This window comes from Motacilla alba, chromosome 4 (genome assembly GCF_015832195.1).
Source record: "Motacilla alba alba isolate MOTALB_02 chromosome 4, Motacilla_alba_V1.0_pri, whole genome shotgun sequence".
NCBI lineage: Eukaryota > Metazoa > Chordata > Aves > Passeriformes > Motacillidae > Motacilla > Motacilla alba.
The window spans coordinates 61486841-61512782 of record NC_052019.1 but is presented as its reverse complement, the minus strand read 5'-3'; the positions used below and the strand labels follow the sequence as shown (position 1 = coordinate 61512782).

Below are 25942 nucleotides of genomic sequence, written 5' to 3'. Positions count from 1 at the left end.
TAATATCTTATTTTAAATAAGCAGAAATTGTTGCAAAAAAAGTTCTCATTTTTCTTGAATGTCTGGCATAAATGTTGACATTGACACAATGCCAGCAGGGTAAAATAGTGCAACTCACAGAAGATATGAACTGAAACCACTTCTATGATCTTCTGTCTAAGGCAGATTCTACCATTCTTTCCTCTTTTCTCTGGATGTCACCATTTCAGTGCAAAGCCAGGTTGCTCTTAGACTATAAACTGATAGGAGCAGAGAGGCCGAGAGTCCTGAGGCTTTGCATTTTCATCCCATCTGCCTTCCCTACTCATAGTGGGGACATCAGAGCTAGGCTGAATGTAGCAGAGATGAAAGACAGGAGGACAGGCAGCAGCAGGAAAACAGCAGGGCTTCACCCTGCCATCCCAGTCCTTATAGCTTTGAGGACAAGCAAAGGGAAAAAGAGAATTTTATGAAGCCAAACAGCAGCATGAGAGCTCTTGGGAAAGGGCATAGCAGCAGAGGGAAATCCTGGGCATCTCTAGAGCGGGATGTGATTTTGTTCACCTAAGTGGAGAGACCCACCAGCAGCAAGACCTTGCCCAGGTCTCCATTCCCATGCAGCAGTTTTCCTCTCTCCTGGGATGAAGCCACAGCAGAGAAACAAGTTGGGGGAGCTGGCTTTCTTTGCATTTCTTGATTGCAATGTACTCAGAATAAATGCTCCAGTATCTGGAGCATTTTCCCCATGAAAATGTTCCAATTTGTTTCCAGTCAGTACCTCTATGTTGTTGGCTTGGAGCAGTACCTAGAGTTACGGGACCAGTTTCACATTTGTCACAAGACAACTTAACATGCCATGGCAGTGCAGATAACTTTCCCAGCCCACTTGAAATCCTAATTTTCCCTTTTTGAGAGAAGAATTCACTGCAAATGGGTCCCAGGGGACAACTTTTACAAAAAAAAAACCCAGACCCTCTATCCACACAAGCACCACATAAAGTTTAGGTGAGGAAAGAAAGCAGGAATTTTATCTCATATGTATGACTGGACATGGAATCTGTAACAACAAAATGCTGAGATAATCTCCTATGGATCCCACCACAAACTCAACAAAGAGAAGCAAATTGAGCATACAACACTTCGTCCTAAGTGAAAAAGTGTTATCCTCTGGTGTTGCTAAATAACCCTGGCAGAGATATTTTGTTATAAAAAAAGATCTCATTTCCAGCAAGGGCTCAGCTATGAAAAAAAGTAGGATTCACCTTTTTATCTCTTTGAAAGTCAACCCACTGTAAAGGAATAGATGTTTTTAAGTGTGAGTCTAAGGTTGGGTTTTCAGCTGAGGAAGTGCAGATAGAAGCATTCTCATGCTGGTGATGCATCCTTTTACACACTGATCTGCTGCTTAAGATTTGCTGGGCTCAACATTTTTAATCTTCATATTAGTTTTTCAAAAAGAAAAAATGCAGTGGTCAAATGAAGCCTGTACCAGCTGAAAATAATTTGTCCCAGCACATCTAGTACTACAGCAGAATTCCTTTGGAAGAGGAGAAAAAAGTTATTCTCATTGCAAAATATCATTTCAGAATCTACAAACCCTACGAGCTGTAAAGTTACCTTTTGTTCAATGCAGCAATTTTATAAGGAGAATGGACAATGTAAATGCCCTAAGTACAGAACAAAGACTTTCAGCTTTGGGAGAGGATTCCTTGGGTAATCCATTCGAGGGCTCTGCCAGTGTAATCAGCCTGAAAGTCCTTTCAGAAATATATGTATCTTCAGGCTGGCTCTTTTATCCCACTACTCATTCTGGCTGCTCAATATCCTTTTCCTCTGATCCTTACAAAGCCTATTCAGGATATTCCCTTTGACCTTATATGGGACTGGTCTGTACCCATGGGTATTTGCACCTTATGGGGTTTATGAGCAACAGCCATCTCTCTCTGCTGAAGCACAGCTGGGCACCTGAACCAGACAATGCCTCAAGAAGGTGACTTTTCAAAGCCCCACATCAGCTGCCCATGTGCTGATCTGGGCACATGAAACAGCTTGGGAACAGTATTGGTAGCACAGCAGTGTGTCCAGACTAGCAGGCTCCTACTTCCCCTCTGGTACCACACAAAATGCTTTGGTCAAGTCTAAGTAGATTGGATTCATCACATTGTCTTTTGTGAAAAAAAAAAAACAACAACAAACAAACAAACAAACAAACACAACAACAACAAAAACAACTCATTTATCTTCTCATAGAAAGTTACCAAGTTACTCTGGCAAAAAATCTACCTCTTAAATGAAAATCCCATTTTTTATGCTGTCCTTTACCTTGTGTCAGGAATTACACTTTCATGCCTATGTAAGACATATTGTTTCAAGGTTAGAAAATCAAGCTTGCAGCTGCCCAATTTCTTTTCTATATCTCACAGAGGTACCTTAAGTGAATTTATCCTCAATCAATACCTTTTGTAAATGTTCTCAGGCTGTACAATGGGTCTCCCAAAATAATGCCAGCTTAATGACTCCACACAGAAGTTTTATTGCTTCTTCTTAGGGAAAAGAAAAATCTGTTTGTTTCACAAGTAAATCTCCACTCTGCTCCAGCTCAAAACTGTCAGCATCAGTTTTCTGTCATTACTGTTGTCATTTTGGGGATAGTAATTGCAAAGCAAACAAGCTGTTTCCCTCACCCACTGGCTTTTGCTACATTCCTCTCTGAGCCAGTACACCATGCCCATCCATAGATATGACACAGGCACACAGACTTCTTTCTAGGAGGAGAATTTTGTGTTATCTCAAAAGCTAAAAATTATTCATCTTCATTGTCGCAGCTGGCAGAAAAATCTTCACATCTATCCAGTCTACCTTAAAGAGACTATTCTTTCTCTTGCCCAAGTAATGTAGTTCAACACTGTCATCCCGTGGCCAAAGGTTTAAGTAGTTGTATTCCAAGACCTCTGAGACATGACAGAAAATGCCAAAAAAGCTCCTGGATTTGATAAGGGAAAAAATCCTAGACTGTAAATGTCAAGACTGAGAGATTATAAACAGACTAAACCCCAACCACTTAGTAGAATGTCCTTCTGCATACAACTGCTTTAATTTGTACTGAAGATTTCTACTCATTCCCGGCACAATGCAAGCAATTTATAATGTTTTGGCTATAAAATTAAGATTTTGCGAGCCTAAACTAACACATTTTGCAGTAAATAATTTCTGCTCTATTGCCTATGGACTTCCCAACATGTATTGAGAGGGAAATTCACATATTCTACAGCAGACAGGATATAACTCTATAACATATTTATATTGAGAAAATACATACAACTGGTTATACTGTAATTACATATAAAAGTACTATTCTTTTCTTGTGAGCAGCTAATTTTAAATCATCATTTAATATGCACTTTTAATTCAGCATCTATAGAAATCAATTACTTTTAGTTAAAGATTTCACAGGTTGAGTTTTAGTTTGGCAGCAAAAGAAATTTTCTTTTGTTTTGTTTGATAAATTGTCCATTATTCCTGAAATACCTTCACAATAGTGTTACTTCAAGTTTTGAAAATTCTCTTTATTTTAGAAGCCTATCATCCTAGTAACAAAAAATGAGAATAAACAGCTGTAATAGATGATACTGACTTCTAATTGAAATGTTTCAAATAATCCTTCTCTAACGCATCAGAACTTCCACAAATCCTTCCAAAACCTTTCAGAAATAGTACAGAAAGTATTCTCAGTGTATTTCAGGCATGAAATACTACTAGCCAAGTCACACAGAAGTCATTCTTCATGAAGCACAGAAATAATTTCCATAGAGGCATGTCAGCCATGGCATATGTTGCTATCACCCTGTCAGGAGCCACTGCTAAGGACAGCATCCAGCATCCCCACGCCCAACCTGCCTGAATCTTCTAGACACTTCCAGTCCCATTCCAAACACTCCTCAGTGGTCCATAGACACATGGTGTCAGTAGGGAACACCAAGCTCATCCTGATATCACAGTTGCTTTGCTCACAATTCCACACAGATTCTCCAAGGAGTGCAGTACTGTCTTTATTAGCACAAAGGCAGGGTCAGGAGAAGATGATGGTGATTTAAAAGGAATTAGATATTTGTAGGGGAGGGCGGGGAAGAAGCATCAGTCATTTAAAGTCAATCACTGGCTGAAGAACAGCCTTGCTGTGAATGTACCTCATTAGTTAGGGGACATTGATTGCCACTGGCAGAGCAATGCTAGAGCATGTGCCCAAAAGCAACTTGTGTTGTCACCACCAGCTCACAGCAGCTGAGAGCGTCAATCCAAAGGATTTCACAACATGGGGAGAGCTCTGAGAAACTCATGGAGTCAGCATGAAGGAGAGAAGTCCCACACCAGGACTTACCTAGAAGCTTTCTGAACCACTTTGGCTTATTGTCCCATACAATGAAGAGGTAGTAGGCAGGAATGCCAGTCAAAGTTATTGCAAATCCAATCCCTGTGTTCACTGGGTCAGAGTAAAGTGACAGCGCAACCATGAAGAGGCAAGTGAAGGAAAACAACGCTGGAATAAATAGAGGAACCTGAAAAATAACCACACAAAGAGCCATTAAATAATGAGGTCATTGTAAAGTAATGAATAAAATGTTTAACTTTCCATGAAATGTAAATTGGATAAGACCCAGCAGTACAGGACAGTTCTGGAGAAATAAGGGTATCTAGAACTGGCACACAAAATGTCAGTGACTGCCGAAGCCAAGCCCTGCCAACTGCTATGCAGTGAGTACCACAGAAGTGTCTTAATTACACTCTAAAACACTCCAGTGTTTTACTTCCTTTAAAATGTAAGGACTGTAAATAAGTTACGTTGTAAAAGTCCTTCCTCTAATCCTCCAGCATATAAGCAACCAGCTCTAACCACAGTAAAGATTTCCGTTTTGATAATTACCCATTAGAAAACATTTTAAAACAACCAGGAGCTCAAGTCACCTTTTAAAACTATTAAGAACATATTGATTTTCTTCCTAAGGTAAAAATCAAAATCTAGCAGGAAGAGAGCAAATTAAACAGCAATTTGACTGGTGATAAAGATATTTGATAGTGTTATGCACCTGATAGCGATTGAAAAAGCACTTTCTGACTGTTTGACTGATGGCCATGCCGGTGTCACTGTTGAAAGCACATGAAGTAACCATATCAAATTTATTTGCTCAATTTTCAAAAACACCAATACAATCACTCTCTTTGCAACTCTCTGAAGGAAATGCCTACAGGCATGGCTTATGAGACATTAAGTGTAATTGAGAATTGAAAATTCTTTGGAGATTGTTCTCTTCCTTTCATGCCTCAAAGCATTACTGTTCCTCTTTTGTGTACTGTCAAAGCTTTTTTTTTTTTTTAATCAAAGCAAAATAGGTTGTACTGTTCACGTCCTTATTTACTAATATACCTACAAGAAAGCAACAACATACATTCTTAGTTCTTCACAAAATAGTCTTCTTGGCAGCTTGTAAATAGGGATATATTTCTTAATTTTTTGATGATGGATATTATCTTTGGATGGATACACAACAGGACAGCTTACTTTGTATGATGCTACTTAAAACAAGCAAGAAAAATAGCAGAACCAAGGCCAAAATAGATACTATTCAAGGGGCTGGACTCTTAGCATTTTCTTTCTGGGTTCATAAATATTACAATAATCACACTACCCACTTATTTGCACAGAAAATTGGCATACTTGACATTGGATATGCAATTACATAAATGCCCTCTCTCACAAATTCTTGTGCTTGACATGACTTTTATGTCATGTTATTGTATATTTGGTCATAAAATTATCCAGGCCTTTTTCAAAGGAGACATTAAATAGAGGACTGGCTGAAAATCAGGTTGGCACATGTAACCCCAATATTTGTAGTCTGAACCCTCTGTGGCTGCAGAGAGCTCAAGGTATTTTCACACAGCTTGCATCACACAGCTCACATCACACAGCCTGAGCACAACAGACAGGCAAAACTGAGCAAATGTCTTCATCTCAGCACAGCAGCTTCAGTCTCTGCCCCCCAAGCATAGGGAAGAGGCAAGAATTCTTTTGCAGGATGGAACGCATCTGGTGGGGCACTGGTGACCTTGCAGGAGAACTCTCACTCTTCACTACAAAGCACTGTTTTCTCTTAAATCGGTTTTTCCTGAGAAAGATGTTAGCTTGTTACATCAGAAAATGCTCCCTTGCCGTCTGACTGCAGGACAGAGAGGAGGGAGGATTCATGTAAAAGAGTAGAGAGCAGATGTTACCTTGAAAGGACGAGGCATATCAGGACGTTTATATCTGAGATAAATCAACCCAGCAACTACTAGTCCAATAAAAAGCCACCTGGCAAAGCTGAGGAAATTCAAGAGGCTGTAGAGATCCCCGTTGAATAACATTATCATTGTGAGAGGATGCTGCAAAAGAAATTCAGAGCGTAAGGGGGGTTTAGTAGATCGATCTCTATTATTTTACAGCAGCGATGTCAAAGTTTTCCTTAGGGACAAACAGCACAGCCTTATGCACACACCTGAGTGCCACAGACTTCAGGCTTGTCTTTGTCATAAAATCAGGTGTGTGATCAATGTCTAGCTGTCCCCTGATACCATTTTGGATCAATATATATCTGTCCTGGGTGGCCACACATAGTCAATAAAAATCTGTCCCCTATGACCCAGACAAAAATACACAGGCACACTACACCACCAAAGTGCTGGAGCATCCTGGGCAGCATTGACGTGCTCACTGCAGGTTTACTTGATCATTGCTCATGCAAATAATAAGAACAGTTAAATTTGGTCACATCTAATCATATGAAAGCAGAAGTTTCGAGGTATTTTGTGGAAGGAAAAAGTCTTAGTCCCCCAGGCTTCATAGGGGAAGTGAGCAAAGAGGACAGGGCAAGGGGCAGTTCCGCACCATGAGATGCCAGCTGGGCACACTGGGTTGCCACCAGCTTGGGTTTGCCTTTGTGCAGACTTGCAGAGTGTAGACTTATTGCACATTGTAAATGCAAATATTTATAAGCAGAAGGAAGAATTTAGCTGTCACTCAGGTAGATACTTAAGAGCAAGAAGGAGAGGGGACACCAGAATAAATAGAGTTCCTCACTAAAAAACTAGTCTGAGATACAAGGCTTCTGTGAGGCAGGCAGAAGGTGATGTATAAACTAGTGTTTGTTGTGAGTTAGATGGTTATCGAAGGCTACATGAATCTATTTCAAAGTAGTATCTGGACAAAAAATGTCCTTGCATTTGAGCATGAAGGAGTAAGTCAAATTCACCATATCCCTCATTCTTCAGCAGGAGGGAAGATCCTGGAGTCAGAGGTTTATAACAAGACAACAGGTGAAATCAACTGCAGATGCAGTAAAACACTAGGCTAAATCTTTACACAGAGAAAACTAACTTGTATTATTTATCTAGATTCACAGCCTTGCTCTCCTTTTTTTCAAAGGAGTTCAGACAACATGGATTTGAATCAGAAGGATCGATATTTCAAATGTGGGTCTCTGGCCTCCAACCTGTAACGACTTGTAAAGTACTTGGTTCCTTACATATAGACAGTAAGCAAACTCCTATGTAAATGTGAAGGGAAATCATACCACTGAATTGTATTGGGCAAGATTTCTTCTCTACAGACTCAACTTCTAAAAGCTTAAAATCTCAGTTATAGCTAGAAGGCAAGCTATATAGAATAATGCACGTGAAGGAGAGCTATCAAGAAAAAATACAATAAACCAGGATTACAATCACATTGCATGATTTCTATGAGTTACTACATACATCTATCAAATTCCTCACATTGGTGAGGAATACTTCTGGTCCAGGTAGCTCAACTTGCATAAGAGGCCATGAATAGCAGCTTCTGATGCAACAAAGAGTATGAAAGATTGGTGACTCCAGCCAGATGAACAGATACTGGGTGACACAGCAGAAGCTGGGAATTGCTGACCCTTTGGATACCAAAGAAAATGAAAACCAGTGAAGCCAGCAAATTGGATGGACATGGAGATGGAGCAAGAACCAAAGACTTGGGAGGAAGAGCAAGACTTGTGGGGAGAATGTGGGGTATAAAAGGCAGTGGGATTCCTTTGTCAGGGGTCCCTCCTCTGGGGTACCAGTTCAGCTGTTTCTGTGTTCCTGTGCTGGGACTAAGTGGCTTTATGGAACGAGACATCTGATATTCTGCCATGGGAAACCCAGGTCAAAGCAGTGGGGAAACCTGGCCTGTGAGTAGGATGTGCATGAGTCCAGCAGTGACCCATTGAGTCACCGGAGCCCCCACTAGGAAGGGGCTCTGGTCCCAGCAGGGACATACCTGGCACTGGGCGTGTGCTTGCCAGGAAGTCTCGTGAATGCTCAGACTGGAAAATTTCTCTAGTAACATACACACATAAACAGATTTCTTAATTAAAAAAAAAAGGTGTTGTTTTGTTTTGTGTTTTTAATTTAACAAGTCTCAAACACATGCTCATTTTCTCAGTTTGTCCTCAAAAGCTCTTTCCTTTCTTACAGTGTGTAGAACTTGGAAGGAGAAATAAAATAGGGAAATGCTGAAATTACTATTGATGTAGAATATACCCTGCCACTGCTCTATTTGCAGTAAGGTGAGCTAAAAAATTGCAATCTTTGAAGGAAAGCCATCTTTATATGAGAATCTGACTTTTTCAAAGGAAATCAATGCACTGGTGTAAAAGGACCACATGCAATAGCAGAAAATGTCTGTCAGGAAAAATAAAAAATATATTAATACATTTTGTGCATTTCATTCCACAAAAAACAGTCAATGCAATTTACCCACAAGGTATGACTACACCCAAAGAATAAAATGCAAACTAAATATTTATGGAAAATTAATTTCATTAAAACCTTTCACCATAATCACATTGCCTAATTTTCAAAACTTCAAAGCCTATGGTTATATGTGCACATATAAAATTCAACAATTCAGCAGTGAGCGTATAGACATCAAGAGCAAAAAACAATTTAAATTCCTCAAGCATTTGCTCTTAGTAGCATAGACTCATAGGTGCATCTTTTGCTTTGGCTGTAAGTCCCTAAATATGGCAGAGGACTGTGCAGATACGCTGCAGTCATTGATCCCAAAAGTGGGGCTGAATATCCATGATTATGAAGACTGCATGTTAAGTGAAAATCTTTCTGGCACTATGAAAACTGAATATTGAAGTTGGTATTTTGACATTTAGTCCTAACATTTTACCATAAAAATTAGTCTGCAAAGCTAACGCAGGACCAACATTTACCTTTGCTGCTTATTTTAGAAGTCAATAATAGGTTTTCCACTGAAGCACCAGTGGTTTTCCTTAGAAAATCCACAGACTATTTCACAGGCACATGTTCTCTCTTTTTTTAATCACCACTATGCTGGACAGCTGAGCATTCTTCCTCCTTTATATTAGTAGCAAAACTGCTTGCATTTTTTACTATAAGGTAGTGTAATGAGCCCCTAGGGTACTCCCAGATGCTGGTGTTTAGTTCAACTTTCAGTTAACTGAATCCGTTTTTTGTTTGTTTAACTGGAATTTGTTTCTCTGAAAGGCAACTAGCTCACCACTAGCAGGTCCTTAGAATTTCAGAGCAACAAGATATGAATTAGGTTGCAGTGATAGGCAAGAAAGCAAGGAGGAGATGATAGAATAAGAACAACTCACAAATCTCATTCCTCTTTCTCCTGTCCTCCGCCCTGCCCAAGGCCCATGTTCACATTAATAAATGAGACTCAAGCAGTGCCCAAATTCTGTTTGAATCCTCTAGAGCAAGCTTGTAATATGAATTCTAGTGCAGGAACATTTGTTTGTATGATTTACCAAAACAATGACAGCTGGCAGAGGAGTGTGCTTGCGGACATGAATCATGGAGAGAATTTCTGGAAGGTGACCCTCACGGGATGCAACGAAGAACATCCTGGTGGGAAATAAATGTGGACAGACTTTAAATGTGCTCATTAGTGTGAGTACGCAAAGTGGCTCATGAAAGTCACAGAGCAGAGCAGAACTTCTTAGTCTTGTTTGAGGTGTTCTAAATGAAAGCACTGGCAGGAAAAACCCACACACAGAAATCAAAACCATCTCTGAAGGTCTCCCTTGATTGGTGTTGAGAAAGAGTTAATATTTTCCCTCTAATTTTCCTCCTTTACATGAAAAAAAGCAGCCATTGATTAAGGGCTAGCCTCAGAGACATTCATTTCCAAACCATTCAAAGGATTTTAAAAATAGTACCCTAAACAAAGTGAGAAAAAGCCCTACACCTGGTAAACAGTGTAGTCATTTATGCTATCCTGCTAAAGGAATAAACTCTACTCTCCCTTCCCCTTGCTTCCATACTTTCAGTATGTCTCCCAAGCCCTCACCCCCAGGAACATCAGCAGTGCTCTCACCTGGAGACTGCAAAAACACCACCATTCATAGATCCAAAGCAGGAGAGAGCAACAAACACGGGTACAGCTAAAGAGAAGTTTCCCATTAGTCGTTCAGCAAAGGTCTGTTAGAAAAGAGAGAGAAACACACCATGAATTTTCATCAAATGGGAAAATAATTGTCCTCTGTTAACAAATTATCGTGGTCTTAGTTATTCCCCTTCTCTGCATCCCTCACTGAAAATTGTGTGATGCATTTGTTGCCTCTTTTGTGAGAGGACAGCTACTACAGCTGAGCTGTCCTACCCCTACCCCTGAGGGCACGTGGAAGATCTCCAGCTGAAGCAATGATGAGGAGGTGGAATCAGACCCTGACTCATGTCACTTTAAACCATTATGGCTCCAAAGAAGAAGAGCAAGTCGGAATGGATCAAGGTCTGATCTGCATATCTAATACCTTTTTCTACAGCCTTCATTGCACTCAGCTGGTACTACCCAGTGGTATAGTCTATCCATTCAGGCTTTAGTGTTTTATTTTAGCGGAAGAGCCTTAATTGGAGTTTGGGGCACCACAGGCAACATGCATAATTTTCGTCATGTTTATAAAATGATTTATTTCTAGATCTCCCATTAGCTACAGAATTTGGTCATTTTTCAAAAACCCACATCAATTGAAATAGCCACAGGCAGTATCACAACTGGAAAAGAAATGGAATTATTTATTTCCTTATTGTGACTCAGATACCATAAATATAAAAATCAGTGTCATCACCACAATTCAGCAAGGACAATCAAAGCAGTATTTCCTAGCCAGGTTGCCTTGCAATTCCTTCCCAACTGAGCTCCAGTATTCACAGCAACCCCCTTCCCAAATACTCAGGACACACATTGTGCAGGGACAAAGTTACTGTATTCTGCCGCACAAGATAGTTCAGAGTCCTCTCTTCCATAAATATCTGTAGTTCCTGCTTCCCAGGAGCTGAGCTTAAAATTTAGCTCTGAATTTTTCAAGCACGTACTTGGCTATGGAATGCAAATCCTGTTGATTTTGTTATAAGAGATAAATAAATACAGTCCAGTGTTACATTATAAATGCTACCGATGACCTGAACTGCAGTCCCATTCATCAGTCAAAAATCAAATTTCACTGGGATGCTAATAACTGCTGCCATACTGAAACCTGAATGGATGTGTCCACCCCATCTTTTTCCCCCCTGAAAATAAGAATAATATCAACAAACATAACTGCAGCAGGAATATATCTTTTATCTTTTTCTTCTGTAACTTACCACTGCTACAGCTTTTGAAAGCAGCAATTCCCCAGCACTGATTGTAGTGAAATAAGCCACGTTTGTTAACACATAGCCAACTGTGACGATAATCATTGAAATGCATATTGCGAGGGGTATGTTTCTGAAATACACAAGGTAGCTCATTATTTTGCAATCTGGTTGCTAATCCCTGAACATTAAACAAATAACATGGGAAAAAGCCACTAATGATGGTGAATGCACATTTGGGGATCCCAAAATATCATCACTAGAAACTACCAGTAAAAAAAAGGAATAAACAAAACCCTCTAGACAAAGGAAATAGGTTTATAATGACGAAGTGAGAAATCATTTGAGGGAGGAGACCTTTAGGGACACCAAGAGGCTTGTGGCCCCCATGCTTCCCATTGGTCCCCCACTTCCCATTTAAGTTACCTACTCGGATTGACTTGCAAGCTGAACCCAAACACCTGGAGGTGTTTGACATCTTCCCCTGCTTACCAAAATATCCAGCATGCAAAATTCTGCCCTTTCATCCCGGGTGCATTTCTCCCTTTCCATATCCTTACCATATCCTAGTGATCCTTACCATATCCTAGTGATCTCTCTCACTATTTAGGAGAACATGAGAGCAGAATATGACACAGAAAGGGAAACAGTACAAATTTGTAAATTTAGCACAGAACAAATGGTATTGAAAAGCACAGCCTCCCTGCCATCCTAGCTAAAAGGCAGAACAACAACAAACAAAAAAATAATAATGCCAAACTTTTATATAGCCTGTCCTTCTAGTCAGAAGAGCAGAATTATTTCTGTTTTCAAAAGGAGGAACAGAGGCCCAGTGAATCTGTCCAAAGCCACACTACAAGCAAATATTTGAGTCAGGAGAAAAACCCAGGTGCCCCAAGTTTTAAGCTAGTCTCTTTCCACCTAATATTATTGATATCTACATCACACCAAGAAAAAAAACTCAGATATGAAACCAATCCTTTAGTTCTGAGGCTGGTATGTTCGGTCCCTCTAAGGAGAGCTGAGAGCCTCTCTTTCATGGCTGGTTCTCTCCAGCTGTCTATATTAAGGCTGCTTTTGGAGGGATTGTGAGGTTGCCATATTTAAAGAAGGTCACCCCAGCAGGTGACTAAAGGAAAGACAGAGCTAGGAATTCTGGTATTCCAGAATAGATCACAAGCACATTTCTCAAGGACTATTGTAATCACCTCAAAGGAAAAGGTATTTTGAAAACCAACACAAAGATCATTCTTTTCTGATGTTTTTCTCAAAGAAACACAGCCAGGTAAGAATCTAAGGATCTTCTTCACTTTATTTCTCAAACAGATCCTTCACATCAGTATGGCTGTATAGAGCTGAAAACAAGCTCTAAGCTGAGACTGAATAAATAAATGTATTTATAAATAAGTAAAACAGGACAGTATCATTGTTGCACATCTTGCCCACCTCAGAAACCATGGTGTCAAATGCTCCCATTAACCCAGACATATAGGATCATAGGTAAGAGGATCATGCTGGTAATGTAACACCAAATCTGGGTAGACGTCATGATACTGTATTAAGCCACGGCTACCTCATGCACACATCTCAGGTGAAGAAACTGGAAGAAGGGAAGGCAGTCAACTTGTAGGATGTGTTTGTTGATGGCGAAGATGACAGCAAGGACTAGAGCAAAGAGCCCAGAATACAGGTGCTGTATTGCTGGAAAACGCACAGTGATGGACCCAAGAGATACTGCAGCTCTGTCTGGTGATAATTTATGCCAAAATGGGGTTTGTAAGTCAGATAGATAATATAAGTCAAAATGGGGTCTGTAAGTTGCCAGACATATTGCAATCAGTTGGGTTAAGCTTCTTACCTGACCTGGGTGTAAACTGAATTCAATCCTCTTAGCATCTGATTCAAGGTAGGGACACATGGATTTAAAGCCTCTCAGAGCAGGTATTTTATATATATTTTCTGCATCGCAGATGAATGCTTCAACCACCAAGCTTTTGGAAAAATCAGCCCTGACTCCAACCTTAAAGAGTGTTTTCAGCCAAATATAGCAAATTTGGACTTTTTTTCACAAATACCATTTCAATGACTGAAAGCATAGTGCTAAATTAAACAGATTATCTTTTTTTGTTCTAACTCTTACTAAACACTTTATATTCACATCTAATTCAAATCCCAGTTTAACTTCTGATAAAACCAAATGGCAATTCAAAACGGAGGGGGTGTGGTGGGGCGGGGGTGGGGCTGGGAAGAATCATGCTTCCAAACGTGACCATTATCGGAGCACTGCAGGTCCTGCTTTGTTATGCTGAAGAGTGCTAACGCCCTTGGATAGTAATACCAACAAAGAAACACACTCAGAAGAATAAAACCCCCAAACAAGCCAGAGCTAGTCAGGAAGCACTATTCATTAAAAAGCCTGCAAATCATAACCCGGCGCCTGGAGCAGCACGAGGGATGCTGTGACTTCTAAGCTCCCAAGTCCCTGTTCCTGAAGGAAACTGAGTGCTCAGGCTGTGCCGCCTTTTGTCTCCTGGTAGGAGTGAGTTTTCAGAGGGCTGTGGTTTGCCTGCACAACCCTTCCAAGCGCTGCTTACTACCCACTGCTTCCAGTGACAGATTCAGACACAAATAAAAGGCCAATTTCAAGATTTCAGGGATAAGCAATACAGTATGGTTCATTTCTCACTGACACCTCCATTCAGATTCGCGTTGGTCCTCAAAACACCTGAAAACAGGCAGACAGGTAGGAACCATACGCAAAACCACAGAGTGAGAGTTTAAATGGTGTCTTTTCTATCCATCTAGTTTAAGAGACAGTTCCCAATTTGCAAAAGAATCCCATTATCAGATTCTCTGCTGTGAACTACAGTCTCCATGCTGGAATAAAAGCTATAATGCCATTAGCAAAAAAGACTACCTCTTTTCCTTAGAGGATCACTGTAACAATTTTCTTGGAATAGTTTAGATATTCTCCAGACTTACAAATCTTGTCTCTAAATAAGAAAAATCATACCTAGGTTCTATTCTCCATTAAACTGCCTCTATTGATGCAGTTTCCACCTTTTCCCTTCTGCATTCTATGAATCACACACAACACAGGGTGTCCACAATACTGATAAGCCATGTTTCTGATGTAAAACAAATTCACAGCTGCCTCACAGCTAGCTGAGACTTTTGGACTACAGAGAGAAAATTCATTAATTGGTTATAAGGGGAAGCTGCTGCCAGGAAAGTCTTTTTGCAATACTCATGTCTTCTCCCAAAACTTTGAAGAAAATCAGTACCAAAGGGAATCTGAGGAAATCTGAATGAGGACAATGTTGACCCTATAATTAAACGGTCTTTTAAAAAGTGGATGTGAGACAATTAGGATAGCTTCTATGTAGCTGAATGTTGACTAAAATGGAATTGAATCTTCATACCTTCTAAGACTTACCCATCCCTAGCTGCTATTCAAAACTAAATCTTCCTCTTCTGCTCTATATATAGAGCAACTGTAATGAAGAATCACACTTGAACAAAGAGAGCATTTACCTTGTGATTCCCAGAAAAAGAGTCACCAAGGAGCCTACCATCACTGAGAAGTTCAGCTTTGGGAATACTGCTAGCCCATCCTGTGCTATGCAGGGCTGAAATGGTTGCCAAGCAATGCTGTATATTGCTTGGAAGCAAGTTTCCTTCCTCTAGAATCTGTAAAAGGCACCAGAGCTAGAGCATACGGTTCAGTTAATCAGGATAACCACTAGGATTTGCATTTAACCTTCAGAATCATAGATCTTCTGATAATCTGCTCTAGTACATCTCTACTCCCACAAATATTTTTGCAAGAAAAAACCTGAAAGCAGAGCAAGCAAGAGAAGGGAAAAAGAAAAAAGAAAAAAAGAAAAAAAAATAAATAAAATGAAAAAGAGAGAGAAAGCCAGGGGAAGAACCTGAGGAAGAGAAAAACCATAATCATGTCAATAAATCAGCTGAGGAACAGTCCTAGAAATGTACAGCACATATTCCAGGTTAATGGCAACTTTTATAACAGCAAACGGTGAGCGCTAAGAGCTGTGTCCATTGAGGGCTGTTTTCCCTATGGAATGACAACCACACAGTCAAAGACACCCCTCCAAGCCAGCTGAGTTCACAACGGTGAAGCACCTTCTTGCCACATTCTTCATCACTTGGAGGTCATACCAAAACCTCTTCCTTGCATCCATATCAAAGCCAGGTTTTACAAATACTCAACATAGTCAACTGTCCTGGACAAAGCTGCATTAGAAGTACCCAGCCAGAAAACATAAACAAAAAGGTCAAAATAAAGAACTTAATTACTGATAAAGTTACATGAAATTACATCTTTACTGTAGTAAGAAAATTGTGGACAATAATGTTACATATAAATTTAGAATGAAAACAGTAAAGAAGGAAAGAAATCTTAATTCCCTTACATGATTTATGGGCAAAGATTTACTTAGTTTTCATGAGCATGATGCTGTATATTCTATATTTCTTTAGTCGAAAATTTACCATCAGTGGAGTTTAAAAAGTTCCCTTGTGCAATAATTTATTCACCATTTGCAATCTGCTAAGCAATTTTCCAAATGAACTCTTTCCAGATTTTGGCACTCCTAAAAAAATATCTAATCATCCACTGCACTGCCCATAGCACCAAAGCTTGGCAGAAAAAGAGCAAATTTATCACGAGAGTAAATTTATCCAAATAACCTGACACTAGGGGAAAAAAAATGTAAAAAAGAAAAAAAAAAAGAAAAAAAGAAAAAAAAAAAGAAAAAAAAAGTGGAAAGAGAAATTTAATATTCCTAGGACTTCAGTGCAAAGCTAGAAGACATACAGGCTTGCCTTAGTAAGCACTGTGTTCCAGAGTCCAAACTATGTCTCTCACCATTCCCATGGTCGTTCCATGAGCTGTGGCAATCCCAAATCCTGGACAACAAGCAGCACATTTCAATATAAACTCACTTATCCCTGACATGTTTTTCATGTAAAAAAGCAGCCTACAAGACAAGACATTACACTGAAGGGATCAAATCATCCTCACCATGTCAACAGGTGAAAAAACTACAATCTCATCCATCTGCTAGGAGAAAAGGCAGATGCAAAACTTCAAAGGATTTCACCTCCCGGACTGATTTAAAGCCAGGAATAGAGAGACAGAAGGGATGGGCATCATCACAGCACCTCTCAAATCCACATATTTCTACATGCTAACCAGTGTCTCAGCAACTGCTGACTTCTGTGGCAAGCTATTATTATTTTGTTTATTGAAGATTTCCATCAGCAAATCATCTCTTCCCTTCACTGTCTTCCAATATGTCCATCCTTATGTTCCAGATCAGAGGAACTTGCAGTCTGTGGGCTTGCAGCTTAGACAATATCCAATTACATAACTGTTCTTCATCATCCTGTGATCTTTTCTTGATTTTGAGAGGAGAAATAAAAGAAAGGAAAGCACACTAAGCTGCACTCTCATTTACACCACCACATGCTCCATGGATACTACTGCTGAAATGAAGTTTTAAAGGGCTCCCCATATTCATTTCCATGCTTTGGTTCCATATCTCTTACTTCAGAGACACAGCAGCATGACACTGGGATAAAAGAGTGAAGAATCAGGCTACAGTCTGCATTTAAAAGCCTTCTTGCCTTCTACCACCTAGCAAGAGAAGAAAAGAGCTTCTGCTGTGCTAATTACTTATTGTCTTCTCAGTGTTTGGCTTCACTGATTCAGATTATAATTGCTTACAGTTTGTAAATAGGGTCTCCCATGACCAACTGACACTAAAGGGTCATACTGTGTAATCAGTGTGCTGCAAAAGGCAGGAAATATTATTAACTTCTCAGATGTTTTCAGCACTTTTTCCAACAGATTTTCCTCAAAAAGTAATTAGCATAAATACTGCCCAAAGACTTAGGTATTAATTGCACAGGGTAATGCTCTTTTCCATAAAATATCTCCTTTCAGACAAATCTTCCCAGCTCAAGTATCAAGAGGCAAATCTGTCCACAGCCCTTGAGAAACTGAGAATAGTTGTTATGCTCCCAAGGGGATTGGCTTTATTTTAATAGATGTTTAAAGCTGGCTATAATGTCTTTGTGTACGCTCAGGTTGCCAAGCCAGATATCTGACCACAGTGCTCATTTATGTCAAGCCCCACCCTGTCAAGTCAATACCTTTTATGAAACATCTTTCTTGGAAGAGCAGAATGAACTCTGAAACTTGGACTACCAGCCAGAGACACTCCTCATGGTCAAGCAGGATCCTGAATCATTTTGCATGGAGTGGATAGCACTACTGGCATTCCCAAAGAAAACTATGCCAACACAGCAGATATCAAAGATGACAGCTAAATACACAAAGAACTTTTGAGATTACAGCACTAAATATTAGTCCCTCTGTCTCTGCTTAGCCATTTCTTGTACAGCTGGCATGTGAGAACTCTTAGGAGCCAGAAATTGAGCATAAGAAGCAGCACACAGAGCTACTATGGGAGCTGTAAAAGAAGAAATGGAAAAAATACTTGAACCATAAAATATCATCCACCCCCTGTGATTTCTCTTTCCATAAGTACATCAAGTACCAGTGTTAAACATCTTCATGTGACCTTAGTTGCAAATTTATTGTACAAAGTTTACAACTGTTTCCAAAAGACGTGTGAATAACCAAATGTGGCTTTTATTTTTCTCTGTAACTTGACCCCAAGTTACATCCCTTCTGTCAACCTGAAAGTCCCAAGGAGCTTGTTTTTCTTTCCTATTGCTATAGTCATACCTGCAGGGACCTAGGCCTACCCTAGAAACTCAAGTGTGTTTATTGTTAGGAGTCTGGGAGGCTTAACCAGAGAACAGCCAGGTGCCTGGAAAATGCAGGATCTCTAGCAAAAGATCTGCATTTTGCATTTCAGAACTTGAAATGGTAGTGAAGATGGCCAGAATACAATGGTTATTTATCTAGTGTATCACAATAAAAGTGAGGTTTAGGTTCAACCTAGTTAAAAGGTTGTCTACCACTCTCACAAAAGCTTACCATTTAAAAAGCAGCAGAGTCTAAATTCAGAGGATTCAAATACACTGTGACTCCTGAGTTTGATGAATGACTTCTATGTTTCTATCTTGCATCATCATTTAACATCCCCCTCCTTATATTTCATTAGTGGGAAACCTGAATATTTCATTTGTGGGAAACCTGTCCTCAAGGAAGTCTGTGACCTTTTCTACCAGAGAGACAAAACCTCAGCTTTTACCTTTATTGCCCAGCTCTCTCCCAGACAGAAGATGAAAGGAGCACCTCTGCTCTCTCAAGAGAAGTTCCAGCATTTTATTTTCTTCTGAGGTCTATTTGTGGAAGTGCTCCCAGTATTGCCAGTAGTGTAGATCATGGTGAGAAGCACTAGTAAATCATGGTGCTTGCTTGGAAGCAAGGAAGCCATAACAACTAACCTGACACAGGGCTGTAAAAACAAAACATCTGCCTGCACCCAGCTCCTGCATGGAAATGAAAGGGAAAGGGGCAGAGGCACAATCCAAAGCACTTCCTCCAAGCTGCTTTATTTAGTGGGTCTCCTGGGTCTAACTTCCTCTTAACTGCTCCATACCATCACATACCTCATTGCCAAACTTAAATAAATGTAAAAAGGAGGAAGTGAAGTAACTGTGTATCAAAAGTAGTTCAATTTATTACAGCGGGCTCTCCTGGGAATTTGAAATTATTAATTCCCTGAGCACCTGATTTATGAATAGTGTCTACTTTCTCCAGACAGGATCACTTTTCTTAGGAAAGATGGACCACTTGTAGTAGTTGGCAGTGGGGGAGTGAGGGATATTTAGAATTATAAACAAGGGAACCTGATCTGGGAAATGTGCTGATCAGGCCACGTAGCTTAGAAACCTAACCCATCATCTCCTGCATAACAATATCATGGCCAGGGAAAGAGATCACAGTGGTTGTGAAAGGAATCTCACTAAAAACAGTGCTGCCTGTCACAGTACCCTACCCACACTCCCACGAGTACCTCGGTGTTTGCAGGGAGCGGGGCTGGGGTGGAAGCAGAGCCCTGGCTTGATCTGTGAGTATCTATATTGCTTGCACCAACAATATGTGTTTGTAATTTGGGCCAGGGCAAATGAGAGAGCAACACTTTGAGGAATGCAAGGGTGCAGGCTGGCAAGGCTGCTATCACTCCCAAAATGATCTACTCATGCTCACAGCCTGGAAGCAAATGCAAAACCCCTCACTCAGTTCCAGTGGAAGGTACAGGAAGGAATGCTATCCCCTTAACCCCTCTAAAAGCTGGACTTTTTGGGAAGCATCACTGGTAGCATATTAATGACTCCTTACAGGAGTAAGGGAAGGTAAATGCTTAGATGCACAGAGCACAGAGAGAAGAGCATACATCTCTGTGTGTATGTGCATAAAAGGAGCCAGATTTTTCATACTTGCTAAATTCCTTGACATTTAATTTTGAGCACGAGAGTTTCCACAATGCCAAGGATCATAAAGGAACAATTTGCTGCTGTATGTTACCATTGATATTTCAGCATGAATGAAAATTGCACCATTTGGTGATGAAAAGAGCAGCTATTTGTAATAAGGAGCACCATGGAAACTGAAATATCATTTACCATGACAGGCTCTTCTTCTGAAGGAATTCAAAATGAGAAAAATAGTAAATGCATGTGCCCTAAAGCATTAGCATTTTTAAAGATACAAAAAGGTGTACATTAAATTAAAAGGAGATATCTTAACAATACTGCACTGTCATGAAAGCAGCTATCTGGCAGACAAATTCTTTTCTCGGCAGAAAGCAAGGAAATTCTGGTCCTGCTAAGGATAGCCCAGCAGAGCACCTACAGATGTGAGACAGCCCATACAGCACACTGAAATAACTCTGTAGGAGTTCTGACATAGAACAGAAATCCAGAAAACTTCAAATGTGATCTTAAATATGCCTTTGCAGCCCACAGTAACTGGAAGCACTTGAATGGAGTTCAAATGGGAATATCAACTTTTTCTATTTTATTACCTTCTGTGCTTTGAGTAGGAAAATAGTAAGCTGAAATCCTCTCTCACTAAACCTTCATAATGCTGAAACTACAATCACAGGCACAGGAGAAAAGCTTATGCTTGTCTTTTTTGATTAAGTGATATCATGAATCAAAATATGCACAATTTTCAAGAAGGCCAGTAAGGCTGAGGTTTCCTTTTTTCTGTGTTCAAACCAAGAAATCTTAAACATAACCTTAGAGAGTTAATCCTGAAACTCTGCTGCAAATCAAGTTCCCTGCAGTTGATAGTGACATGAAATAGCCAGACTTAGTAGCCTATTTCAATTATCTTGGACAGTATAATCAATGAGACTCAGGATTTTAAGGCTGACTCATCTTTGCAATTGCACATTGTTCAGTGTACCCTCTGCAAAAATGCCCTACTCTTCCACGCTAAAATCTTAAAATGAAAGTGATAATGAGGGTTTATATAGAATTTACCACACTATCTCTTATCCTGACCCATAGCATCAGCTTAAAAGGACCATGCACTGGTGCCATCAAAAATCCCTACATCCTGGCACTCCACAGCAGCCTGTCCAGCACCAGTCTCCCTGACTTCTGCATTTGAAAGTAAACTAGATAATCACAGAAAGATTTAGGTTGAAAGGGACCATTAAATGTCATGTAGTCCTACTTCCCTGGGAAGAGCACGGACACCTTCCACTAGATCAGAGGGCCCAAAACCCCACCCAACCTGGCCCTGAATGTTCCCACTGATGAGGCATCCACCACTGCCCCAGGCAACCCGTTCCACTGCTTTACAATCCTCATTGTAAACTCCTTCCACGTAGCTAATATAAACCTATTGGTTTAAAATCATTACCCCTTTTTCTATAGATTGCAACAGATCCTGCTAAAAATTCTGTCTTCATTTTTCTTGCAGGACACCATTTCAAAACACCAGCTCTGGGGAACAGGACAAATTTATGTGTTAGTTTAGCAATAGTGCTTGCAAGATATTTTTTCAGCAACCAAAATAAGCACAAAGCAAATGGCAGCTTTTGGGCCTCTGTGGGCAAAATTATGTTCTTAAAAGCCGAGAAAATATGTAATTCACTGCACTCCAGGGTCATTCCAGTACAGCATCGTGACTCTGTCAACACTTAACACCAAGCTGAGGTGGCCTACAGCTTGGATCTGTTCATGTCTGGGATAGCCTGCAACTAAGAAAAAGCCTTTACTCATGACTTTAACAATCACCAAGCAAGAATCTTAAAGCATTTCTGCTTTTTTTCACATCCATTGAAATATTTCTTCCTTAGACTCACAAGTAGCTTATTCTCTAATGGGAGTTTTGCCCAAGGAAAATTAATTTCATGGTCTTCTACATTCCTTGTGGATAAATCTTTACTTTTATCTGGTTTTGCTTAGCAACTGTTTTTTTTTTTTCCTGTAATAAAGAGATACAATAAACTAGAAGTGCCTGTCATTCCTTTACAATGTTGGATGAATGTAAATTTTCTTTCCTTTAAAACACCCCCACATAGAAGTTAAACCTCTTGCCATATCAGAGTGCTCCTATTCATTATCCATTCTCATTATCTATGGAGGAGGTCTGTAAATTGCTGTTAGATCTTTAGATCTTTCCAAATGATGGCATCAAAACCATTCTTGTGAGGGATTTTCCATTCCATCGTACTTCAAAAAATTTAATACTGTTATTATATAGTCCACTTTTTGACAATAAACAAAACATAATGACAAGGTGAAGATGCAAATAACAGCACTTTTTCAACAGCAAGTGCTACAAGTGAATGAGGATTGACATAATAAACCACAGCACCACTACTTGTGAAATGAAGATTATTCACTTCACAGCACCCCTGGAGTATTATTCATCTTATATAAATCCTCTTCGTTTACATTTCATGGAAATAGGCTGTACTTTAATTTAAATGACTAAAAACCCTAATGGTCACTTAGTTAACAATAGCCATTCCATAAATAAAATATCACTGTCACTATGTGTTTAAAGTTCCAAGATATTCACAGCCAAGTATCAACACGTAAGCTATGATGTAAGTGACCAGAACATCTGCACACCCATAAGCACTCACATAAAACAGCCGCCATGCTGTGAAGGGGTGTGCAGGGGAATAACAATCTTAGCATTCACTAGGTAAGATCAATGCTCCCTGATGGAAATTCTGCTGTAACACAGGAAATTATGTACTCATCTACAGGAAAGATGTACAAAGCCAAATTGTCTCATTTTCGTATGACTATTACATATCTTAAATGCAAGCCAGCAATCTCACTATCTATTAAAGGTGAACAATCAGATAACAGAACCCCATTTAATGTCTCATACGAAAAGACTGTGTCAGAGTAAGTTATTGTGCTGGCTGAAGTAAGTGGAACATATTCCTTTTCTTGTGTGCGTAATGCCATTGCTATTGGAATTGTGACCACACCAACTACTCATGGTGGCATGGCATGTGCTAATGACTCTTTGTGCATTATAAAACTCCAATCTGCTATGCATGACTGCAATAAAGAGCATATGGCCCTTGCAATTTTTGTTGCCCATTGCTTTGTTTGTATTTTATTCCCTGATGTTGTATCTTATCCCAGTAAAAATGTTGTCTTACTTTCTCTGACAGTCATCTCACCACCTCTGTCAGATGGTGCCAGTCAGCATCAGCCTAATGGTATACTCCAATAAAAGATTTATTGTTAATGGCAAGCAAGATGCTGCTACATGTGCTGGTATAACACCCTGCTTACCTAACACTGCCTTAGCACTCTGCTCTTCCTCATTTTTGAGGCTCAGCATTAAAGAGAAAAGGACATAAAAAGTGGCAGAAGAGGGTCATCCCTTTCTGGCTCCAGGAAAGGATGCACCACATGCAGATCACAACATTGCACTATGAATTAAAGTAGCTGTTGCTGCCCCATATAACTAACCATAAGTAGTGGGGGTCACTTGCTTTCACAAATACCAGGATAAATGGCTGTGAGACCTCTTTTTCTATACCCAGGCTATAAACCAACACTGGCAGTACCCATGAGAAAAGGCTGATCTATAATTTCATAAGGAATTTCAAGGTTTTGACAGGGGTTTACAGTGATATTTCTGTGCTATTTGAAACACGGATTTAAATCTCAGACCAAAACATTAGGGTGAGTGCTCTGAGTCACCTCCACGAGAGCTAATGCCGTCAGTAAACACAGAAATAAGAGCTCAAACATCAGACAAAACCAGGTTCCAGTTTTAAAGTGGGAAGGAGAAAATCTGGGAGAGGTTTACCTACAATACAGAGCAGCACCCTAGAACACTAGAAGCACCCAGCACACTAGAAGTTCTACAAAACACGCTTGCTTTCACAAAGAGTGCAACACCCCTAGGACCCAGGACAGGAGATGTGAGGCGCAGCTTCAGTGACTGTTCTGAACCACCTCAGTTGGACTTGTCACCCTAGTGAATTTACTCATTTTTGTATCTACCCCTAATACACTGCTGCCCATCACTTTTCCAGTAATTTCAGCCAGACCTCCTGCTTATGAACCACCAAAAGAGAATGAAAATGTCTAATGTAACCTTCACTGTGGCCAAGAGAAGAGCTGCTCAGCCTTGAGAAACCCATCATCTCTCCAGTAAAATACATGCTGTTCTACAGTAGAGCGTCAGTCTTGCAAAGGATTTTTATTCCCACCATGAATATTTTGCTGAGCAACTCAGGTTCCCCATGAAGAGGAAACTGTCACCCTTCTCTACAGGTACTCCTATGTCCCTCAGTGAAACAGAAATAGATGTTAGAACAGTTTTGCATGTGTTTCAGCTGGTGAAAATTTAAGGAAAATCCAGGGCAATGGAAACTTTGAAGGTTACAATGCTTTGTGTTACATTACCCTGCTGGTAAAGCAGATTACAATTTTTCCAGCTACCCCAAGAGACTGTGGATAAACATTTATTTCACTTCCTTAGGAGAGCTGATTCATAGTAACCATGATTCACATAAACAAACAGAAGTGATTTAGAAAAACAAAAAAGTAAAACCAGCAACAGGAAAGAAAACAAACTTTACACTCAGCAGGTTATCACATTGGCAAACAAAATGAGCCACGAGGGCTAGAAAGGAGCAATATGTTGTGCAGTGGCACAACACCATGCACCACATACTGAATACCCACTGTGGGGACAGACAGATAGCCACTGTGGGGACAGACAGGGCCAGTACATGGGCTAGTCACATCCTCGCACCTTGGAGACTCCAAAGCTCTGTGAAACAGAGTGGCTGCAGGACCCTCTGCAGCAGCCAGCCACAGTCTTGGCACTCAGGACACACCTTCTCCACTCTGGAGCAGGAGGGAAGGCAGGAAGCTCCACCTGAGTTCACTGGACTTTACTTCCTCAAAAGATGTGCCACAGGCTTGCTAGAGGAAAACCTGTTTGAGGGCTTGTATCCTATGTGTGCACTTCCATGTAGATGTTTGCCCCTTCTGTGTACACTGCAAGCAAAACCTCGTCCATACCTTTCATTGTCACCTATGAATTAATGAAAGTAGTCACTTGTAAAAATCAAAATATTGAAATCATGCAATAATTTTGTTTGAAAGGGACCTTAAAGACCATCTAGTTCCACCCTCTGCCATGGACAGGGACACTTTCCCCTTGACCAGTCTGCTCAGTCCTCATCCCCTCAGAAGAGATTAGTCCACACCCCCTTTCTCCACTGGCCCTGGATAAAAAAAGAAATAAGGACATGCATCACAGCAGCCCAGGCATTCGCATGTCTATTCATCTGGTGGGTTTGCAGGAACCTCTCCCACTCTCCCAGGATCCTGCCCCAGAGATGCATTTTTAGAACTATCAAATAGTTCTAACAAATAATCTTCAAAAAAGTTTCAGTTGTCTCCAGGATTGTGAAGCAATTCATCCAGTCATTTTCATTTCAAGTTCTTTTATCTTAAGCCACAGAGTCTACATAAACAGAAACAAACATATCAAAGCAATGGCTTCTGAAGTTTTGCCGTAATGTAGATCTGCCTTAGAGGAGAACAATCCCTCAGGCAGCATGCACTCCCACCCTGCTTTACCATCCTCCCTCCCAACAGCACACGCAGAACAGAACCACTACTGCCCCTGGGTCCTGGGATATAGCAGTATGGTGTTACACTCTCTGCCCTTGCAATTTATCTTTTTCCTTCCATTCTCCACCTATGTTTTTTGCATAGATTTGATTTTTCAGGTAGCTGACTACCTTCTTGATTTCTGACTAATGTCTTGATAGTATCCTTATAACAT

General features: G+C 40.2%; 1 protein-coding gene across 4 annotated transcripts in view; it reads right to left on the bottom strand.

Annotated features, from left to right (window-relative positions):
* The window catches only part of SLC7A11 (solute carrier family 7 member 11), a 64557-nt gene that overhangs the window by 3809 nt on the left and 34806 nt on the right, over nucleotides 1-25942 (bottom strand). For all 4 annotated transcript variants that reach the window (XM_038136268.1, XM_038136270.1, XM_038136271.1 and 1 more), the window contains 5 exons: nucleotides 11650-11773; nucleotides 10382-10485; nucleotides 9813-9909; nucleotides 6250-6399; nucleotides 4358-4535 (listed from right to left, as the gene is read on the bottom strand). In XM_038136268.1, the coding sequence (XP_037992196.1) occupies nucleotides 4358-4535; nucleotides 6250-6399; nucleotides 9813-9909; nucleotides 10382-10485; nucleotides 11650-11773 (653 nt within the window). The remainder of the gene's footprint in view (nucleotides 1-4357; nucleotides 4536-6249; nucleotides 6400-9812; nucleotides 9910-10381; nucleotides 10486-11649; nucleotides 11774-25942) is intronic.